Raw genomic sequence first — 18,965 nt, 5'->3', positions numbered from 1 at the left:
AAGGAAAAATGGAGACGGTAAACGATATTTCAAAGATTTTTACGATGACTAGCTAGACTATGCAAACAGGAAGTGATTGCCATCTCTTTCTTGGCTACATTTTAGTAGTACTTTAAAAGATAGATCTTGTCTTTCATTATTTGTGAAGGGAAATGGAGATACATCTTTGCATATTGCCAGCGAGAAAGGAAACTTACCTTTATGTAAAATATTGGTGGAAAACGGTGCGCTTATAAACTCAAATGATGCCAAAGGGATGTTTCCATTACACAGGTAAAGTTATAATTTCCGTTTCTAAATTTCAAAACCTGATAGTCAAAAATGTGGATATTGTTCTTTCACGATACGACTCAATGAAGTTCAATGTTTCAGGGCTGCAATAGAGGGACACGTTGATTGTTTGAAATATTTCATCAATAAGGTACACAAATGGTTCATTGTTATTTCTGTTGCAGTTGATAAATTAAATACCTACACTTAAACAGAGTTGTTTTTTCACTAACTGTGGAACGTCCTTGCTACTTGCCTGTTGCAATGAACGACACGAAGTTATCGAGTTTTTGTTGAATATGGGAGTATCTGTGACTGCTCGAAGTATAATGATGGATACATGCCTACACATTTCCGTCAAGAGGGGTGACGTGTGGACTGTGAAACTGCTAATGGAGGTACCTAAACTACATCAAATTTAAATTGAGCCCTGAAATGGTTTGAGTTTGTAGAATTCGATATTTCTGTCATTCAAGCATTATTTTTTCCGTTTTATGATAAGCCATCTTTATGACAATGAAGTAGTGCTGTATATGCTTACATTCAGAACTATTCAGAAGACTTGCTTGAACTAAGAGACAGACATGAAAGAACTGCATTACATTTGGCTGCCAGTAATGGGAGTAGCGAGGTAAAAATAGATACACCACATGCCAGAACCGTTGGACTTGTACTTTGGTATAAATCTAGAAATCTCCAACCAACAGGTGATGAAAATTTTACTATCATTTCATTCAAATGTTCTGGCAATTGATGATTGTGGTAAAAATCCTCTTCATGTTGCTGCTGAGTAAGTATTAATGTGTCACTATGAGCTTTTTGTGAAAAATCAATAATGGAAAAAACTTTGTCGATCAAGTTGTTTTTAAATCTAAAGCTGATCCTCTTGACATGTAGAAGTGACAGTTTGGATTGCGCTCGCTTACTTATTGAAGCAGAAAGAGATTGCGTGAATTATACAGATTTTCTGGGACGTACATCTCTTCATTTGGCTGCCGTTAGAAGTAAAGATGAAAGATTTATTAAACTGCTTTTAGAAAACGGAGCAGACGTTAATGCAAGGTGCCATTTATATTCACATTCTGTACTTACTACAATGGTAAAAATGGTTTTCGGTCGCAGTTTTTGACAGAAAAAAATACGCAAATTTTTTTGGCTATTTTTGATAAATAAAACTCAATAATATACCTAAGTAGTTCAGTGATCAACTTTAAAAATCTTCACGTTAGAGACGACAGTCGATGGACACCATTGTTACATGTCGCCTTCAAAGGTTGCCCAATGGCCTCTGGTTTGCTCATTGATTATGGAGCAAAACCAAATGAATGGGACAAAAATAGGGTGAGAATTTGATCTTTTTAATGGCTGGACAGATTATACATATGAATTGTTGTCAACATGATATTCACACGTTATCATCTAAAGTACAAAAAAAGTTTCCCATCGCTACTGCTCCTATGATACCCATTGTTGTACATTCTTCACTATAGTTTTGTGTTGCTGATCCTATGATACCCATCGTTGTACATGTTTCCCTGTAGTTTTGTTTTTCTAATCCTATGATATCCATTGTTGTACATTTTCACTATTGTTTTGTGTTGCTAATCCTATGATACCCATCGTTGTACATTTTTTCACTATTGTTTTATCTTGCTCTTCAACTTTCAGTGTTTTATTGTTCTTTTCATTCAAGATGACCGCGTTAAGCATAGCTGCTAGTCGAAATAAGTCTGTCGTTGTGAAGGTTTTGTTGGAGAAAGGAGTCGATCCCTCGATACGTAACAGTGAAGGACAAAGCTCTATGGACATTGCATTAAATGAGCGCTACCATGATGTTTGTATGGTGATTGCTAAAAGTGAAAAGTACGGATTAAGTTTCTACATTGATTCATGCAAGAAAAGTCTGGAATGTGATCATCTCAAAGATAAATCAAAATTTAAGTATTTACAAATTATTTTAGTGCTGTTTAACTTATGTATGTTGTTTATAAAATAGATGGAGAGAAGCTTTAGCGTCTTCTAAAACAATGCAGAAATGTTTGGATGTTTCCCCTGAAGTTGCTAAGGTATGTGATGACGTGATCATAGTGACTAGAATGACATACCATAGTATTTACCATTGAACGATCACTCTGAATTTCCTTTAGGTTATCCTTGATAAATGTATAGAATACAACGGACGAGAAATAGATAAAAATTACAAGGTTTCTCCATCGTTTGATAAAATGACATCTAAATAACTTTAGTTATGTCTTTACTTCACTTTTGACGTAGATTCAATTCATGATTTTTTTCATTAGGTCACGTACCATTTTGATCTTCTTGATCCCCATCCAGATGAAAAAAATGATTATTATGGTCCACAGGCAAGTTAAACCTGAATTTATTCTTCTTATAAGTTTAGTTCGACCCATGGGATCACTCTGATTGATGATTGGTGGGCTTCTCCCCTAAACAAGTAATGAATGCTTATTATAAATATTAAAGCCCAGCAAAGTGTTTTTAAAAAAGCCATTCAATACAATTTAAAAACACTTCGCTTCCACTCGCTTCCCGCCCAGTATATCCCTGGTCACAATTCTGAAGTAATGAATGGTGAATTTCACTTCTTAAAAAGTAATGATTGGTGGGTTTCACCTGCTAATCATGTAGTTCTTCTTGGAAAACCATTCACTACGTGCTTCTGATTTGAAAAATATGAAATAGTTACATAACTATTTTTATATAAGTATAAACTATTATACATATTTATATAACTATTAAAATATGAAATAATTACATAACTATTTTTATATAAGTATAAACTATTATACATATTTATATAACTATTAAAATATGAAATAATTACATAACTATTTTTATATAAGTATAAACTATTATACATATTTATATAACTATTAAAATATGAAATAATTACATAACTATTTTTATATAAGTATTTGTATCTCACGTTTATTTGTTGCAGGTGATGAAAAAAGCGCGGCGAAATGATCTGTTGATTCATCCACTTACAAAGAAGTTATTACAAGTGAACTGGTAAATAATGATTTTATTTGTTTTCTTTAGAGCTTATGAGCCATAACGACCCCAGGATGAGCAAAGTACAATAAAGTACCAAATTGCGTTTTAAACAATCCAATTAAAAAAAATGTAAACAATCCAATTAAAATATTTTTCATTTACAGGCAACATGGTGTACGATATTGTTACTACAGTGAGATGTGTCTGCTTGCAGTTGTCATGATATTGTTGACTTTTTTTATGGTAAATTTGAGAAAGTTGATTGCAGATTGTTATCTTTCATCAATTAAACAAAACATTTCCGACGCCTTTTTTACCGATGATGAATTTTGTTCCGATAAGGTATTTAGTTCTCAATAACGGAGCTTATCATTAAACTTTTGTTATGAACCACAAAAGTAAAATACTTCAAATCGGATTAAATTTCTCATTAAAAATAGATTTCCTATGATCGACAAATGATGTTCATTTCCCGTACAACATTTTTCGTTTATTTTGTTGGATGTTTGCTCAAAGAACTAAACCAACTACGTATCGAAGGCCGGGAATATTTTTTTGAAATTGCCAACTATCTTGATATTACTGTCTCCGTATTGTTTTTGGCTTTTCTACAAGTGCCTAGCTCCGATCCTATACCTTTCCGTCGACTCAACTTTGGAGCTATGGGCTTGTTTGCTTACTACTTTTTGATGTTTCTGTGGACTAGAGGGTGAGATAAATATTGCGATATTTTTTTTAACATGATGTTAAGATTAAGAAGACATTTAGTTTGACATTTTCTGTTTGTCGCTTCTTTTTCGTAAACGTTTTTAGTTTGTCTCGTTTTGGCATCTATATTACAATGTTCTTGGAGGTGTTGTTGACGTTGATTCAGGTATTTATGAAATGAAATATTGTACTGTATACGTGGTAAAACTTTGTACCATTTTAAAGAACATTCAATATCTGTCTACTTGTTGGCATTTTCAATTGTATTATGGGCAAACAAAAGAAATCTTTTGTTTCATGACTTTTTCTCTATCTTAAGGCCCGTTCACACGATCCGATTTGTCGAATCCTAAAAGAAGGATCGTGTGAACACATATAAAGTGAGTCTGCCACAGTCGGATCCGTCAATCTAAAAAATCGGATGGAAATGGAACTTGCTCTAATTTTCAAATTACATAGATTTGAAAAAGACTTGGAAACAAGAACAAAAATACGAAAAATATATGGATAATCATAAATGTACTGGATGACATAAATGGCTGCTCCCACGACTTTAATATCCAAACGAAAATAAATATCAAAAAATTTATCGGACCATCTGAACAAGCAACCAAAAGTTGCAACCAAAATAATCGGATCGTGTGAACGGGCCTTAAAAGGATCAAAATAAAACTTGTTTCATTCATACATTTCGTCGCTTTTTAAGGTAATCTCTGGATTTGCTGTACTTTTCTCGGCTTTACCTTTTCATTTTACATGACTTTCACGAAATCGGTAAGACTTGCCTAGTTATTTGTATTTCTTGCATAAATCTTGTAATCAAAGATGCGTTCGTTCGTGTTTTTTTTTTTGCTGTAATTAGGACGAAAAAGAATTCAATACCATTCGGAATTCGTTATTGAGAGTAATAGCCATGATGATGGGCGAATTAGATTATGAGGGTTTTCGTGAAAGCGTCATTCCTTTACAACCTGACATGGAAAGAGTTGCCATTATCATTTTTGTCGTGTTTTGTGTAACAGTGTCCCTTGTCGTAAATAATTTATTGGTAAGAATTCCTGTAGTATAAAAGATGAATTTTGGGAGAGTTCAAACCTCAAAGGGTGTCACTTTTTCATTTCAAATAGATATTGTCAATTCAAGATTTCTTGATCATCGTTTTCTTTAATAAGAGTCGAAAAACTTGAAGTGTCATAAAATTAGTTTTATCGTGAATTTGTGATGAAAATATCTTTTGTAGATTGGTTTGGCTGTTGGTGACATTGAATCTGTTCAAAAGAATGCTGAAATTAAACTTCTTTCTCTTCAGGTAGTCTTTGCCACAAACTTTAACCTGTTTTGCTTTCTGCGTTCCTCCATTGTCGTGTATTTTGAGTCGTTATTTTTAGAACATCTTACAATTTAGGTGACACAAATTCAAGAGTTCAGAAAAAAATTATTTTTTCCTGGTTTACTTCGAAGGTGTTACGTTAAAACACACATTGAGATGCCAAACGGCCGTGACTGTAAGGCAGAAATGGCTCTAAAACAGACTCGTGTATGTAAATTGTAATTTCTCGCCTGCAGCTATTTGCTGAAAGAAAAAAATCATAAAGTGACGTTATGCTGTAGCCTGTAGGCTTGTATATTTATATTATAATACAACTTAATAGTTACAGGTTGTTTTTTCATTATATTCTTCAGGAATCAAAGATAAGAAAAACATATGAGAAAGGTTTGAAAAATTTGTCTTTTTCATCAGATGCTGGAGCAATGACTTGATGAGTAGATGTTATCATTGTTTATTCACTTTATTGTTGTAAAAGCATTTGTTAAATTTGTTAAAAACTGACTTTCTTTGCTCTGAAAACTTTTAATAAATTGTAGTAAACTTTAGAATATAAAACAATCAATAAAGTCATTAGTGCTTTCCTAAAAAATATTATGAATTCAAATTTGATGTTTTTCTTGCAAATAACTTTTCTAATAGTAACAGGGAGGGAAAAGCTAGTTTGAAAAACAGCTGAAGAAAGTTTTAAATGAATAGAAGTATTATTTTGGCGGATGCGAATCAGTTAAAAAGTGCAGTTTCAAAATCATATGGATGTTTGACGGCTGTATTATGGCAATTCGTGTTTGATATCGTAAGTTTCGCTGGTATATGGTGAAAGAATATCGAGAATAATGAACTATTTTCAAGGTTTTATTAAAAACAAATTGGAACCTATTAAAGAACTTCTTCCGTCACTTGAACAACAGTGTGGAGGCTGTCTTCCATTAGCGTTGACATTTGAGGAATCTGTGCAGAGATGTGCTGAAATTTGGAATAATGAAAATAACTTTGTCTTGTCCCTCGTGACCGATGAATATTCTGATTTTTTCAATGAGGAGGTTTTTGTAGATGTTTGGGTTATAAAGTCTTTAAATGGAAACGAAATTATGAAATCGTGGCGTGAGAAAAATAGATCCCCAGTAGACGGAACAATTTCTATATATTTGACACACGAATTAAAAGATCATACTTACTTTCATCTCAATAAAGATTTCAATGAAAAATGCGTTTTATTGCGTAGAGTTACTCCAATCCCACTGAAAAGAATAACAATTGGTGCATTGAGTGTAGCAGCATTCAATTGGGCAATTGATAGTTTGGCTGATTATTTGATCAATATTATCAATCATCGTTTGATAATCATCAAACAAAATAGCAATTTGGGTGAAGTATTTGAGCAAAATGATAAGTTATCAATGTTAGTTGTTCTTGATACAATGCCAGTTATGCAAGGACTTGTCAATGAGGAAACTTCATTGGTTATTTCTGATATTCATCGAGATGACCTTGGAAAGATGAAATTGAAGCGACTAAAGTCAATTCAAGGTGGGGGTCATATTCCTCGTTTGCCTAGCCTGAAGATGCCTGTAGCCCAGAGAACACCTTTACAAGTACGTATTGGCAATGATGACTTGGATGAAATTGATGCACCATTCATTAAAAGTCACTCAATGAAAATTTTGACTACTGTCAAGGTATCCCTTCTTGAAACACCATGTTACAGTGAAATTATATCAGGTTTTGATCAGGTTGCTGATACCGATAATCAGATTTGGATTAAAAGGGATACAATGGAATGCATGGGGTTAAATCCTGGTACATGGGTTTGTTGTAATATTGATTGTGAAATTAAACAATCAAAAAAAAAGCTTGCTCAAGTATTTCCTGTAGATGAACATCCGTCTTCTAAATCTGTTTGGGAAAATCCCCAGTGCATTGTTGATGAAGATGAAAGGTTTCTCAGTAACACAGCTTATGTATCACCAGTTTTCTTTTTCAACTTGTGTCATTGGCCATGTATAGATGTGAATTCAGTATCTTTGTGCATTGAAAGAGCTGAGATTCGAGAATCACCACCTAGCTTTGCAAGGGAAATTTCCGTATCTGTGGTTGTATCACCTTTGACTAAAATCATCAGTATGTATGATATAATAATAAACAAGTATTTTTCCACCCCTCGACTTGTGTCCGCAGGTGATGTTCTTGCCATAAACTGTGATTGGAAGAAATTGGAGCAACCAAATACACAAGTTGCATTGGATGATGGTTTACCAAGGAACCATATTCTTTACATGAAAGTTCAAAATGTTGTTGGGAGTGACGAGAGTTTGTCATATTTCATTGATTCAAGGCATTCAAAATGTTTCCAGGTAGTTTTCAAATGTATTTTCAAACACAACATGCCATAGTATTTTACTATTTATTGATGTGGTGACATCTAAATAGAATGAAGATGTTGTTCAAAGTTTTGTTCCATCATCTGGAGAGCTCTTTGTATCAAACTCTTCAAGGAGAGGGCAAAAGACAAAGAAATCTTTTTGGTTATCTTCATATCCTGGTGGTCTTGAAAGGCATGTTTTTTGCCTGGAAAATTCACTACGTTCACTGTTGGAGACAAGGTTTGTTGGGAAATCTAAATGGATATTTATAGGTACTTGTTGGAAAATATAAATGGATATTTATAGGTACTTTTGGGATATCTGAATGGATATTTATAGGTACTTGTTGGGATATCTGAATGGATATTTATAGGTACTTGTTGGGATATCTGAATGGATATTTATAGGTACTTGTTGGGATATCTGAATGGATATTTATAGGTACTTGTTGGAAAATATAAATGGATATTTATAGGTACTTGTTGGGATATCTGAATGGATATTTATAGGTACTTGTTGGGATATCTGAATGGATATTTATAGGTACTTGTTGGGATATCTGAATGGATATTTATAGGTACTTGTTGGAAAATATAAATGGATATTTATAGGTACTTGTTGGGATATCTGAATGGATATTTATAGGTACTTGTTGGGATATCTGAATGGATATTTATAGGTACTTGTTGGGATATCTGAATGGATATTTATAGGTACTTGTTGGGATATCTGAATGGATATTTATAGGTACTTGTTGGGATATCTGAATGGATATTTATAGGTACTTGTTGGGATATCTGAATGGATATTTATAGGTACTTGTTGGGATATCTGAATGAATATTTATAGGTACTTGTTGGGATATCTGAATGAATATTTTTAGGTACTTGTTGGAATATCTGAATGGATATTTATAGGTACTTGTTGGGATATCTGAATGGATATTTATAGGTACTTGTTGGGATATCTGAATGGATATTTATAGGTACTTGTTGGGATATCTGAATGGATATTTATAGGTACTTGCTGGGATATCTCAATGGATATTTATAAGTACTTGTTGGTATAAACTACTGTAATCAATTCCAATCTGTTTTATCCTAGGAGTGAATGAAAACGTTTTTCTTTTTGAAAAATTATGTTCAGTAAATAAAATTGCTGAGAACAATTTTCGAGAAAGTACAAATATTGTAGCTTTGTTTTGAAGAGATTATGTAGGTACAATTGGTTAATTTAATTTAGTGGGCAAAAACATTGTGAAGAACTTTTATTTACATCAACGTTGTATGTAGATCCAACGTTGACGTGTATCCAATATTGGTAAGTGGACCTGTTGGTGTAGGTAAAAGAACTGTTATAATGGCAGCAAGTCGAAGATTGAACCTGCAAGTTGTTGAAATGAAATGTTATGAGATTTGTAGTGATACCACTGCTGCAACTGAGGCAAAATGAGGAACATGTTTCACAAAGGTGAAGAGGACTTTTTGAGCGCTGTATTCAGGTCTTTTTCCAATATTTCCAATTTATTTCATTTCACCCTTTTTGGTTTTGTTTTGAACCTTCGTTTTTCTTTTCAACCTCACCTCTATTTTGCTTTTGACTTTTCTTCATTTTCCCTTTCGTGTTCTTTTTTACGTATTTTCATTTTAATTCAGCATTCTCTTGCGCCCCCTGTGTTCTCCTGATGTCCAGTATTCACGCTTTGGGTAAAACTAAGGACAATCAAGAGAAAGAACCTCGCATCATCACAACATTAATGTTAAATTTGCAAGAGATCCAACGTGTCTCGCCACAGCCCGTCTTAGTCCTGGCAACTACTTCCAACCTACAAACTATGACTTCGGATCTTCGGTCTTGCTTCATGGATGAATTTCAAATCGAGGCTCCATCGGAAAGCGAAAGAATGGAAATGTTAAAAGGCCTATCTATAGGTGGGTGTGAAAAAGATTGGGGTAATTTTCTATTGATATTTTAAATGTTTTAAAAGAAGCTAGCTGTTGCATAACTAGCATAGTTGCATGTCTTGGATTCCATCACCTAGTTTTCCTTTCTCAACTCACCATTCAAGATGCATTTCTCTTGTGTATTTCTCTATATTTTATCTCGTTCAGGCTATCTTGTTGGTCCCGATGTTTCATTTAAGGCACTTGCTAGTCGCACTGCGGGAATGGTTCTTGCTGACTTTTGCACAATGTTTTCTGAAGCTGTTGTTAAGGCGCAAGAAGATGTCATGAAATATGTGAAGGATCTAAATCTGTTTCCTTCGGAAAGTCATAATTACAACTTGAATCATGACCTAGAAATACAAAGAGACATATGTAGTGCTGGTATGTCATTAAAATCTAAATATCTATAAAATGTTTCTAATGCTTAAAAACGTTTTAATTTTAACGATTCAATTGATAATGTATTTTTAATGATCAAATTAGGTTTATTCCTCCACCAAAGTCATTTTGACAAAGCTGTACAAGTGCTTCAGTCTGCGCATGCGGACAGTATTGGTGCTCCCAAAATTCCCAATGTGTGCTGGAAAGACATTGGCGGACTGAGTAATGTAAAACAGGAGATTATGGACACCATTCAATTGCCTTTTCAATATCCAGAATTATTTGTCGCCGGCATGCAACGCTCAGGTGCCTTATAATGAACAAAGAGCGTAGCTTTTGCATCACCATTAGGACTTTTCTATGAACTTGAATATCTAAGAAAGGGTTTTGTGTTTGTAGGTATTTTATTATATGGTCCTCCTGGCACAGGGAAGACTTTAGTTGCCAAAGCCGTTGCAACTGAATGCTCTCTTAATTTTCTGAGGTTTGTAATTGAAGTATCTTTAGTCTTCTTGTGCTCTCTACCTTAACAGTTGGGATTGCAAGCGACTGATTACCAGCGCTAGGCTGCTTTCAAATCATACGTTTTCCATGGTTTCAGTGTTAAAGGACCTGAACTAATCAACATGTACGTTGGTCAAAGTGAGGAGAACGTTAGAGAGATTTTTGTAACTGCGTCACGAGCAGCTCCTTGTGTAATCTTCTTCGATGAGCTTGATTCTCTTGCTCCAAATCGCGGACGTAGTGGTGATTCAGGAGGTGTTATGGACAGGTGAGGGTTGTGCTTGATACTTAAGTATAGCAAGGATCGTTGTTTCTTTGATTGTGGATACTATACAGTATTCACTCAGTGGTTCTACGTTAGAGACATAACATTAAGTTGTGTAACCTATCAATAAATTTACCAATGTAGAGTTGTGTCTCAGTTACTTGCTGAACTGGATGGATTAAATAAATCATCTGACGTTTTTGTTATTGGAGCCACAAACAGACCTGACTTGCTTGATCCAGCTCTCCTTCGTCCTGGAAGATTCGACAAACTGTTATATCTCGGCATATGCAAAGAAAAGGAAGACAAACTAAAGATTATGAAAGCATTAACACGAAAGTAAGTATAGTGATGTTATGTTATAGAAAAAATGTAAACGGCTTTCCTTTTTTTGCGGGGCCGGATTGAGGGTGTTTTTGTAAATTTGCAGGTTTGATCTCCCAAAAGCAATCAGTCTTGATGAAATTGTGGACAAATGTCCCGCTAACTTAACTGGGGCCGATTTTTACGCTTTGTGCTCTAATGCTTTACTGAATGCCATCAGAAGGCAGATACGGGATCCTAATGAAGGTAAGTTTGGTCACGACAAATTTGAAAAACAGGAAAAGTTGGGTTCACACATTATATTTATTCACAGACAAAACAAAAGCTAAAGTAACACAGGAAGATTTTGAGATGGCTGTAGAAACTTTAGTACCGTCTGTATCGCCTGAAGAACTAAGGCATTACGAAAACATACAACGGGAATTTAACAAAGACAAGTTGAATGAGGCCGTTGCTGAGGTTGGGGAACTGGAACTAGACGGGAAACTTCACCCAATTATGGAGATAGCTGCTGATCTTGGGGAACTGGAACTAGACGGAAAACCGCAACCAGGAACTGAGACAGTTGTTAAGGTTGGAGAACTGAAACTAGACGGAAAACCTCATCCAGAAACTGTCGTATGATAATTTTTGGCGGCAAATTAAAATACAGCAGGTTAGTGGAAGTATTTTTATTACGAATTTATCATTGTTAATAATTACACTAGTGTTCATTTAATATATACTTTTTCGTTTAAACTTGTTGGCCTTGCTTGAATCATGATTTCTGTGATCACTTTAACCCTTTTTGATCTAATTGACAATCCTGGAAAAAATTAAATCTCCTATTATCATTTAATTATTTTACGTGGAACGTGATGTAAGCATATGTCATACTTTTCTCTTTGGAAAGTCACGTGATGTTTCCACATTTTTTGCTTTTTCTTTTAAAATAGTAGACACTGCCCAATCAATTGCTAAACAAAAGCCGGAAAAAAATCCAAGTCCTTCTGCTCTAATAAGTTGATCTTTTCACTACAATATATGGATACATACTTTTCAAGTTTCTTTCCACTTTCCGTAAATTGCTAAACATCTCGGCGATTTCCTGTGCGTTATGCGGAAAAATTTCACGAGATTTTATCTTAATTAGTTTTAAAAAGCTGATATTTTGCTCACTTGACAACCGCTATCCAGTAGATCACGATTGTTTTTCCTCCACTCTTTTGTAAATTGATTTGATTTCTTCTTAGAATTTACGTTCGTCTTGCTATTCAAATCGCACAGAGCTCTATAAGGTTACTTATTGTAAGAATAAAGCGCTGTACAAATATTGATATTCTATTACCGTTCATAGTAGCTATACATAATAATATAATATTGGCTGCAATGACAGCATCGATGCTTTCTTACCGTAATTTGGAGTAAATAATGTCACTTGATTCCTTTAATTCTTCTGTAAATGCACATACGGTTGAGAGTATTAGAGTTTCGTATGTCTATAAATAGAGAACAAGTAATTCTATGGAAAAACCTACGAACATGAATACAACTATAAACATGTAGTTCTGCTAGAGCATTATTATTGTTATACCTGAGTTCTTTTTTCTTTCCATTGTTTTCTGGTTTGATTTGTTGACGTTATACTTTCATGTGTTTGGTTGTTTTTTAAGTAGAAAGTTACGTTTAAATTTGAACTACTTCCTGCTGTCGAAGAACAAGTTGCATTCGAATTAGTTTTTTTCTTCTTTAGATTGTCTTTTCTTGTTTCCTTTATCTGTTTCGCTCGTCTCGCAATCATTCCGTCACCTTTTCTTAAAAAACTTTTCTTTCGCACAAGAAGTCGTTCACCTAATTTCATTGAATTTCTTCTACGCGCTGTTCCTATAGGTATTTTTGGTTTTGTCGTTTGTGGTTCTTTGGAATTTACACGATGAGAAGTAGAGTGTTTGGGCTCACGATAGTTATTTTTTATCTTGTTGATTTTTGTTTTAGACATGCAAGGTATTTTACTTGCATGTCTAAAACTCGTTCTGTCTACATCGTCTACTAATTGTAAATCACTGCCAGTTTCTATTTTCTTACTTTCACTTGTACTGCAGTATATTGTCGACTCCTTTTCAATAGATCTCTGTAATTTAACTGTCAACGGCTTATCATTTTCACTTTGTCGAGATGTCTCTGTTGTTAGACGTAGAGTTACATCTGTTCCCCTTAAGGATAACTTTGAAAGCTCTTTATCAACTTTTACAGCTTCTTGCTTTGTCTCTGCTTCACAATGTTTGCTACTGATATTTTCTTGATTCGACATTTGTAATTTTCAACGTTGCACCTAAAGTAATTGACTCAGCTTTCTGTGATGGCCATATGACCTTAGGAGAAATATGTTAGTTATCGTTATCAAGATGTAATGAACGAAAATTTAATGAATAAAACTATGGCCTTTGCATCCTCAGTTTGTGTTAAACTAACTTACTATTGTGCCATGCAAACGCCTTTCTTCTAACAAAGACTCTTTCCTCGTTTTTAGGTCGTTGAAAAATTTGAAAATCCTCCTTTAATAACTGTTTTGCCTTTTACTTTTTATAATTTTTTTTGTGTGTTTTGAACGAGTTAAGAAAACAGGTACCAGTTTTATTTTGCATCATTATTACTATATTGTACTATTCACTGTTAGCTTTAACAACAAGAATGATGAAAAGGTGCTTGTTTTGAAGATTATCAATGCTACGATTTTATTATCTAGAGTATCATTTGTCGTATGTTTCAGTCTTCAACGTATGTTTTCGTGTTTTCTGCTGATTTAAGTGCTGTTCCTCGCAAAGAAGTAGTTTGGTTCTCTTTATTTTCCTCAAAACATTTCTTAAATTCAGCCATCTCTTTGGTACATTTTCTCCAATCTTTATTTTTGGCATAACAATCCTAGAAAGATTTGCAATGTATTTTAATAACAGCATTACATATACATACCAGTTAAAAGAACAAGATTTAATAATTATTGCACTTACTTGTAAGGCATAATGATATACTGCACAACCTGAATTATTTATTCTTCTATCGTAATCATCCTCCTCTTCTATTTCTATTTCTTTGCTGGACATGTGTAAATATTGCAACTTGCAAGGGCTCCCAGTCCTTAAGTCTGATTAATCCTCTCGTACTTACAAAATGTATTTTTTGCAAAAGTATCAATTATGATATTAAGGTGCACTTTTATTAATCAACACATAAAAAAATGGGGTGAATCTTGTTACGTAATATGTATTGAAACGGATTTAAACGAATATAATGGCCAATCCTTATGAGCGTTCAACGTCCGCCATTTATGATTATATTTATTACATTCACTGATTTCCATTCGCTTGGAGTTCCTCGTTTAATGTGTGGTGGACTGGGACATAGAGCAAATGATAATAATATATATGCTATCAAAGAATGTTTGTAAATATTTTCTCTTCCTACACAGAATTTATCTATAGTTTCTATACGTAATGATTGCGGCTTCAAAGAACAGGATGTTATGGCAGGTCGATGTTTTCAATGTGCTGAACCATTTGGTTTTTCAAACGCGAGGTGAATATACATCAGTTGTTTGAAACAAATTTAACTCATTACTTCATCAGAGCCTTTCAGTTGATAATATTACCAATACTTCACGAAGTTTGATTATTTTTTTTATTTTTTTGTATATGTTTTTGTAAAGCACGACTGTGGAAATTGTGGAAAGTTATTTTGTTCAAAATGTACTACAAAGTCCATAGTGCTTCCAAAGAAAGGAAAAAAGCCTGTGAGAGTTTGCAATGACTGCTTTAGAAGATTGAATACAGAAAGAAGGTAAAGAAAAGAAAAACTAAAATATTTTTTAATAGTAGCCTATAGCTTATCCAATTCATGGTTTTAATATCCTAGGGAAAAAGAAAATCTCACTGGAAAAGCAAATGTCAAGGTAAGTTTATAACATCTTAGATGATATTTTACACCAATGAAGAAATTGAGCAAAGTAAACAAGTAATGAAGGTTATTTATACCACTTTAAAGTTATCATTTGTAAAGTGTTCGTCATATAACTTTACTTCACTAGACATCCCAACCTGATCTACCTAGTTATCTTTTAAAAACGAAAGACAATGCACCATTTGATCCTGATGAAGATCTACGGAAACGTTTAATGAAACTCAAGCAAGATGGTGGGTATCAAGTAATTTCATTTGGTTTCATTTGAAACGTGTAAATCAAATCAAAGATCATAGATTAAATATTTGAATATGTCAGTGTTAATTTTTGCACAGATGGAATTAGTGAGAATGATTTAAATTCAAAATTTAAAAGTGTAACTGGAAGAGAGCCTTCGTCAACCAAAACAAATGATGTAATTATTCATTTTTTACAAATTTCCATTGTTCATTGAGGTATGTTTTCTATTTTTCACACAGTTGATTTTGATGTTTTATCCATTTTTAAATGCAGATACACTCATTTGGGAAAAAAAAAGCTGAACAAGAGCAAATTTCAGATTTGATGAGACAAATGCGAGATGAATCCATTATAGACAGTAGAACTGGATTTAATAGTGGATCAAGTAATTTGCATGATATTGAGAAAAGATTGGATAAGCTAAAAGGACGTAAAAGAAATGAAACCACAAACAGTTAGTAACTTAATATTGCAAATATCAGCAAAAGCTCATAAAAATTATCATCTATTAAATATGTTATAGATTCTATGAAATATGAATATGATAGTGATGATGAAGCTGAGTTTCGAAAAAGATATATTCAGCAGGTTTTGAAGTCTTACCAAATTTAAGTGATCACATTCACAATAAAGAAATCCTCAAGCAAATCTTATATATTCAAGGCAATTGCTGAGTCATTTTTGGATGACCAAGTTCGAAAGGAAGGACATGGTTTGTAATGATGTAATTCTGGTGAAAGTAAAACATATGAAACTATTGTATTCATTTTATGTTTAAATTAGGCTATTTACTTGAGCAAGCTGAAAAAAAGATTGCTTCTAAGGTAAATATTTATTAACTTTGTACAAAAAAAGTAGTTCCACAAATGTATCTGATTATGTTTGTTTGTAAGAATTTAACACCAATAGACGCAGATGAATTGCCATGGTGTTGTATTTGCAATGAAGATGCAACAATTCGATGTCATGGGTGTGATGATGATTTATATTGTAGCAGATGCTTCAGGTTGGTACAGCCGTTTGAAAAAACAAGCAATGTTTATATTTCTTACTTTTTAAAGGAAAACTTTTTCTACCAGGGAAGGTCACAGCAGTGGAGAGAATAAAAATCATAGAACATCTACTTATAAAGCACCAAGGAACAAGAGGTGAAACACTCATTCAAGATTAAATGAATTAACCAATAACAGCATGAAAATGAACCTGCAAGAGCATGTTTTTATATTCTCTTAATTGCTATGTTGGTGATAAAGAATAGGAATAAAAATAGAGATAAAATATTGTTTTGGTATTTCATTGAATTGTGAAGATTGTGAAGATTTCATAGCATCAACAATTCAACATGCCAAGAAGATTAAAATGCACACAATTTCAAGAATGCCATCTACTTAAAAAATGCATTAAATATATTTCATGCAATGCTAAAAGTTCATCCTCTATTTCATAAGGATTGCTTTTCTTCATCCATATCAGGAGCAATGTAGTCTACCACTGGTGGTGTTTCAGTCGGTCCTTGTAAATTTAATGGAAATAACGATTCATCAGTCTTAATTGCTTCTTCATAATGCCATAATGAGACTTTTTTTAGTTCTCTTAATGCAAGTTCACGTGTGCTTATGATGTCTTGAAGTTTTTTAAGTTCATCTCTGTGCTTTCTGTTTCTAAATCTTGACCATTCCTTGAGCAACAGCACTCTTTTTTCTTGCTCTTCTCCATCAACTACTGGCATCTTTCTTACTCTATTATCTTGCTTTAAACTCCTTGGATTAAACAGTGAACTTGGTTAGATATGAATCTCCATTTAACAGTGATTGTGGAAAACAAAAATTTTTTGTGTATGGCCAGAGTACCATACAAATACCCAAAACATTTTGACCCTTTCAAATTTCTTTCCATTAGAACCTCTACTCTCTCAAGTCCCCCCCCCCTGCCTTGGAACTATCAGACATGGTTAAATATTTGTTGAAATTAGCATTTCAATAAAGCAGGGACTGAACTAAAAATGTATTTCATCAGCCCACTTGGTTTAGTTGGTTACCCCAAAGATAACTTCTACAAATATACCTGTCTGGGAAAGCCTCGGGATCAACTGGTGGAAAAACCTCTACAGGTTTCTTAGAAATGTTTGATGACTTTTTCTGCTTTTTCTTGGGGTCGATCTTGTGAGTCTTTTTTCTTTTTAAAGTAGGATCGTGCCGACCCAATGCAGACAGCCTTGGAGCCATTAATGAACTTTGTAGTATCGCAGGGGGAGTTTTAAAACAAATTCTTGCTATTTTACTAGCAGACGACGCCATGTTTTCCAGTTCCAAGCCGCCTGCAGAATTACAGTCATAATAAATGAAAAACGCCCGCTCACAGGCTATATTTATTGTTCTTGATTCATTTATGGCTGGCCATGAGACCAATCATTGGTCTTATAGAGCTCAATGGTACCAATGCATGGCACTGGCAGTGTCAGCATTAGTAGGTGCCAGACTGCCAGTGGTGTTGCCTTGGTGGAGTTCTTGAAAGGACTGATTTCAATTTCAAAGAGTTCAGATAATTTTTTTTAAAAATTTACCGTATTGTGTTGTTTATATACGACGCAGTGCAATATATGAAGATTTAGAGAATAGGAATTTCAGCTTGAGCATTGTGAATCTTATTTCTTCACACTCAACAAACTTGAAATCATCATGAGTGGAAAATACTCTCATTGGCGAAAGAACTTCTGAAGTTATAAACACACGATAACCTGGACAAAACTGCAAACGTGGAAAAAAAAACAAAAGCAGGTGTAAAAAAGAATTGTTGAATATATTTGTTTGTTGGCACTTTTGAAAACGATGAAATGCAGTGAAATTGATGTAAAAATTCCACTTTCCGTAAAACATTGAAAACCAATACCATTGGTAAAATCATGATACGTCTGGATAGGTCAGATTATAACGTCATAGTTACATGATGCTGTTCGTGTTCCTGGCTTTCATGAGTTTCGTGAGTGAACCGAGTCAAGGGTTAGTGAACTTTATTAACTTTTATAAACAAGTCAAGTATACACATTGCTTTACAATGGCTTATTCAAAGCTAAACATTGAATTAAGTAGAACAACCTTAAACACGCTCTATTTGCACAATTCTTTAATTGGTGATTTATTGAAATGATTTCTTGTGTATTTTAGGAGCAGGATTAATCTTGAAGGAGCCTTTATTAAAAACATTAAAACGATCAGAATTACCTTTAAATGCTTGTAAAACTTCTTCGTTTCTTTATATTGTCTAATTGTATTCACGACATAAAACAAGAAAGTTCTGAAAAAGGTTTTTAGTCTTACTTAATTAACTTCAACATCAAATGGATGGCAAAGGCTTGAAATTAGTAATATGAAATGCTAAATAAACTGTCATTCCAATGCAAACGAAGACATGAAATTAAGTAAATTTGAACATTGCCCTTTTAAAGACCTCTTGTAGTGTTTTCTAAAGAATTGACTTATCCTTTCGTCAATACGAATAAGTATCTATCGTGCCATTACAAAATACGACGTTGGCAAAATCGTCCAAAGAAAGCCTCTCCTTGGAGGAAGCCAAATAGCAGACTTATGTTGAGTGATAAAATGGATGAGAAACGGTGTAGTAAACGAATGAAAACTAAAAAAGATAATACTGCTAACGAAACAGATTCTAATCGCAATCAAGAC

General features: G+C 33.7%; 6 protein-coding genes and 1 long non-coding RNA gene across 8 annotated transcripts; 4 read left to right on the top strand and 3 right to left on the bottom strand.

Moving 5' to 3' along the window:
- Positions 1–32: 32 nt before the first annotated feature.
- Positions 33–4,368, top strand: LOC124441782 (ankyrin repeat domain-containing protein 16-like). Its single transcript, XM_046992248.1, has 15 exons — positions 33–273; positions 373–421; positions 486–668; positions 818–901; positions 978–1,060; positions 1,168–1,332; positions 1,500–1,611; positions 1,964–2,133; positions 2,267–2,336; positions 2,418–2,474; positions 2,571–2,636; positions 3,236–3,306; positions 3,456–3,633; positions 4,105–4,165; positions 4,319–4,368. Exons 1-15 carry the CDS (start codon positions 257–259, stop codon positions 4,366–4,368), a joined length of 1,416 nt encoding a protein of 471 aa, XP_046848204.1. The 5' UTR covers positions 33–256.
- LOC124442820 (transient receptor potential cation channel subfamily A member 1-like) lies at positions 3,235–5,918 on the top strand. The gene is made up of 8 exons (XM_046993328.1): positions 3,235–3,306; positions 3,456–3,633; positions 3,732–4,165; positions 4,706–4,773; positions 4,862–5,047; positions 5,240–5,308; positions 5,405–5,536; positions 5,683–5,918. The coding sequence occupies exons 4-8, from the start codon at positions 4,756–4,758 to the stop codon at positions 5,758–5,760; spliced, it is 483 nt and encodes a 160-aa protein (XP_046849284.1). The 5' UTR covers positions 3,235–3,306; positions 3,456–3,633; positions 3,732–4,165; positions 4,706–4,755; the 3' UTR covers positions 5,761–5,918.
- Positions 5,919–6,077: 159 nt separating this feature from the next.
- Positions 6,078–13,793, top strand: LOC124442803 (peroxisome assembly factor 2-like). Its single transcript, XM_046993300.1, is given in 13 exon segments — positions 6,078–7,680; positions 7,757–7,929; positions 8,982–9,133; positions 9,136–9,159; positions 9,345–9,620; positions 9,801–10,016; positions 10,119–10,322; positions 10,416–10,500; positions 10,618–10,788; positions 10,930–11,124; positions 11,216–11,355; positions 11,423–11,764; positions 13,619–13,793. Coding segments are annotated over 12 exon segments (3,465 nt in total). The 5' UTR covers positions 6,078–6,162; the 3' UTR covers positions 11,734–11,764; positions 13,619–13,793.
- LOC124442823 lies at positions 11,699–12,441 on the bottom strand. Of its 2 annotated transcripts, XR_006947365.1 has the most exons (4): positions 12,268–12,441; positions 12,145–12,196; positions 11,986–12,065; positions 11,699–11,914 (listed from the first exon to the last, which is right to left on the bottom strand). It is a non-coding gene; the product is annotated as an uncharacterized LOC124442823 (long non-coding RNA). The 2 variants fall into 2 exon arrangements; XR_006947364.1 differs by having other exon boundaries at positions 12,145–12,441.
- On the bottom strand, positions 13,721–14,459 carry LOC124442821 (cytochrome oxidase assembly factor 4-like). Its single transcript, XM_046993329.1, has 2 exons — positions 14,097–14,459; positions 13,721–14,010 (listed from the first exon to the last, which is right to left on the bottom strand). The coding sequence occupies exons 1-2, from the start codon at positions 14,187–14,189 to the stop codon at positions 13,855–13,857; spliced, it is 249 nt and encodes an 82-aa protein (XP_046849285.1). The 5' UTR covers positions 14,190–14,459; the 3' UTR covers positions 13,721–13,854.
- A 149-nt stretch (positions 14,460–14,608) lies between these two features.
- On the top strand, positions 14,609–16,562 carry LOC124441781 (abscission/NoCut checkpoint regulator-like). The gene is made up of 11 exons (XM_046992247.1): positions 14,609–14,661; positions 14,731–14,922; positions 14,998–15,034; positions 15,170–15,275; positions 15,378–15,457; positions 15,556–15,736; positions 15,806–15,870; positions 15,946–15,994; positions 16,066–16,106; positions 16,176–16,288; positions 16,362–16,562. Exons 1-11 carry the CDS (start codon positions 14,609–14,611, stop codon positions 16,432–16,434), a joined length of 990 nt encoding a protein of 329 aa, XP_046848203.1. The 3' UTR covers positions 16,435–16,562.
- LOC124442818 (39S ribosomal protein L40, mitochondrial-like) lies at positions 16,475–17,599 on the bottom strand. Its single transcript, XM_046993325.1, has 2 exons — positions 17,347–17,599; positions 16,475–17,042 (listed from the first exon to the last, which is right to left on the bottom strand). The coding sequence occupies exons 1-2, from the start codon at positions 17,577–17,579 to the stop codon at positions 16,724–16,726; spliced, it is 552 nt and encodes a 183-aa protein (XP_046849281.1). The 5' UTR covers positions 17,580–17,599; the 3' UTR covers positions 16,475–16,723.
- Between the last annotated feature and the right edge of the window lie 1,366 nt (positions 17,600–18,965).

The sequence above is a fragment of the Xenia sp. Carnegie-2017 genome, unplaced genomic scaffold (genome assembly GCF_021976095.1).
Source record: "Xenia sp. Carnegie-2017 unplaced genomic scaffold, XeniaSp_v1 HiC_scaffold_20, whole genome shotgun sequence".
In the NCBI taxonomy this organism is placed as follows: domain Eukaryota; kingdom Metazoa; phylum Cnidaria; class Anthozoa; order Malacalcyonacea; family Xeniidae; genus Xenia; species Xenia sp. Carnegie-2017.
This window is presented reverse-complemented; position numbering and strand designations above follow the sequence as displayed.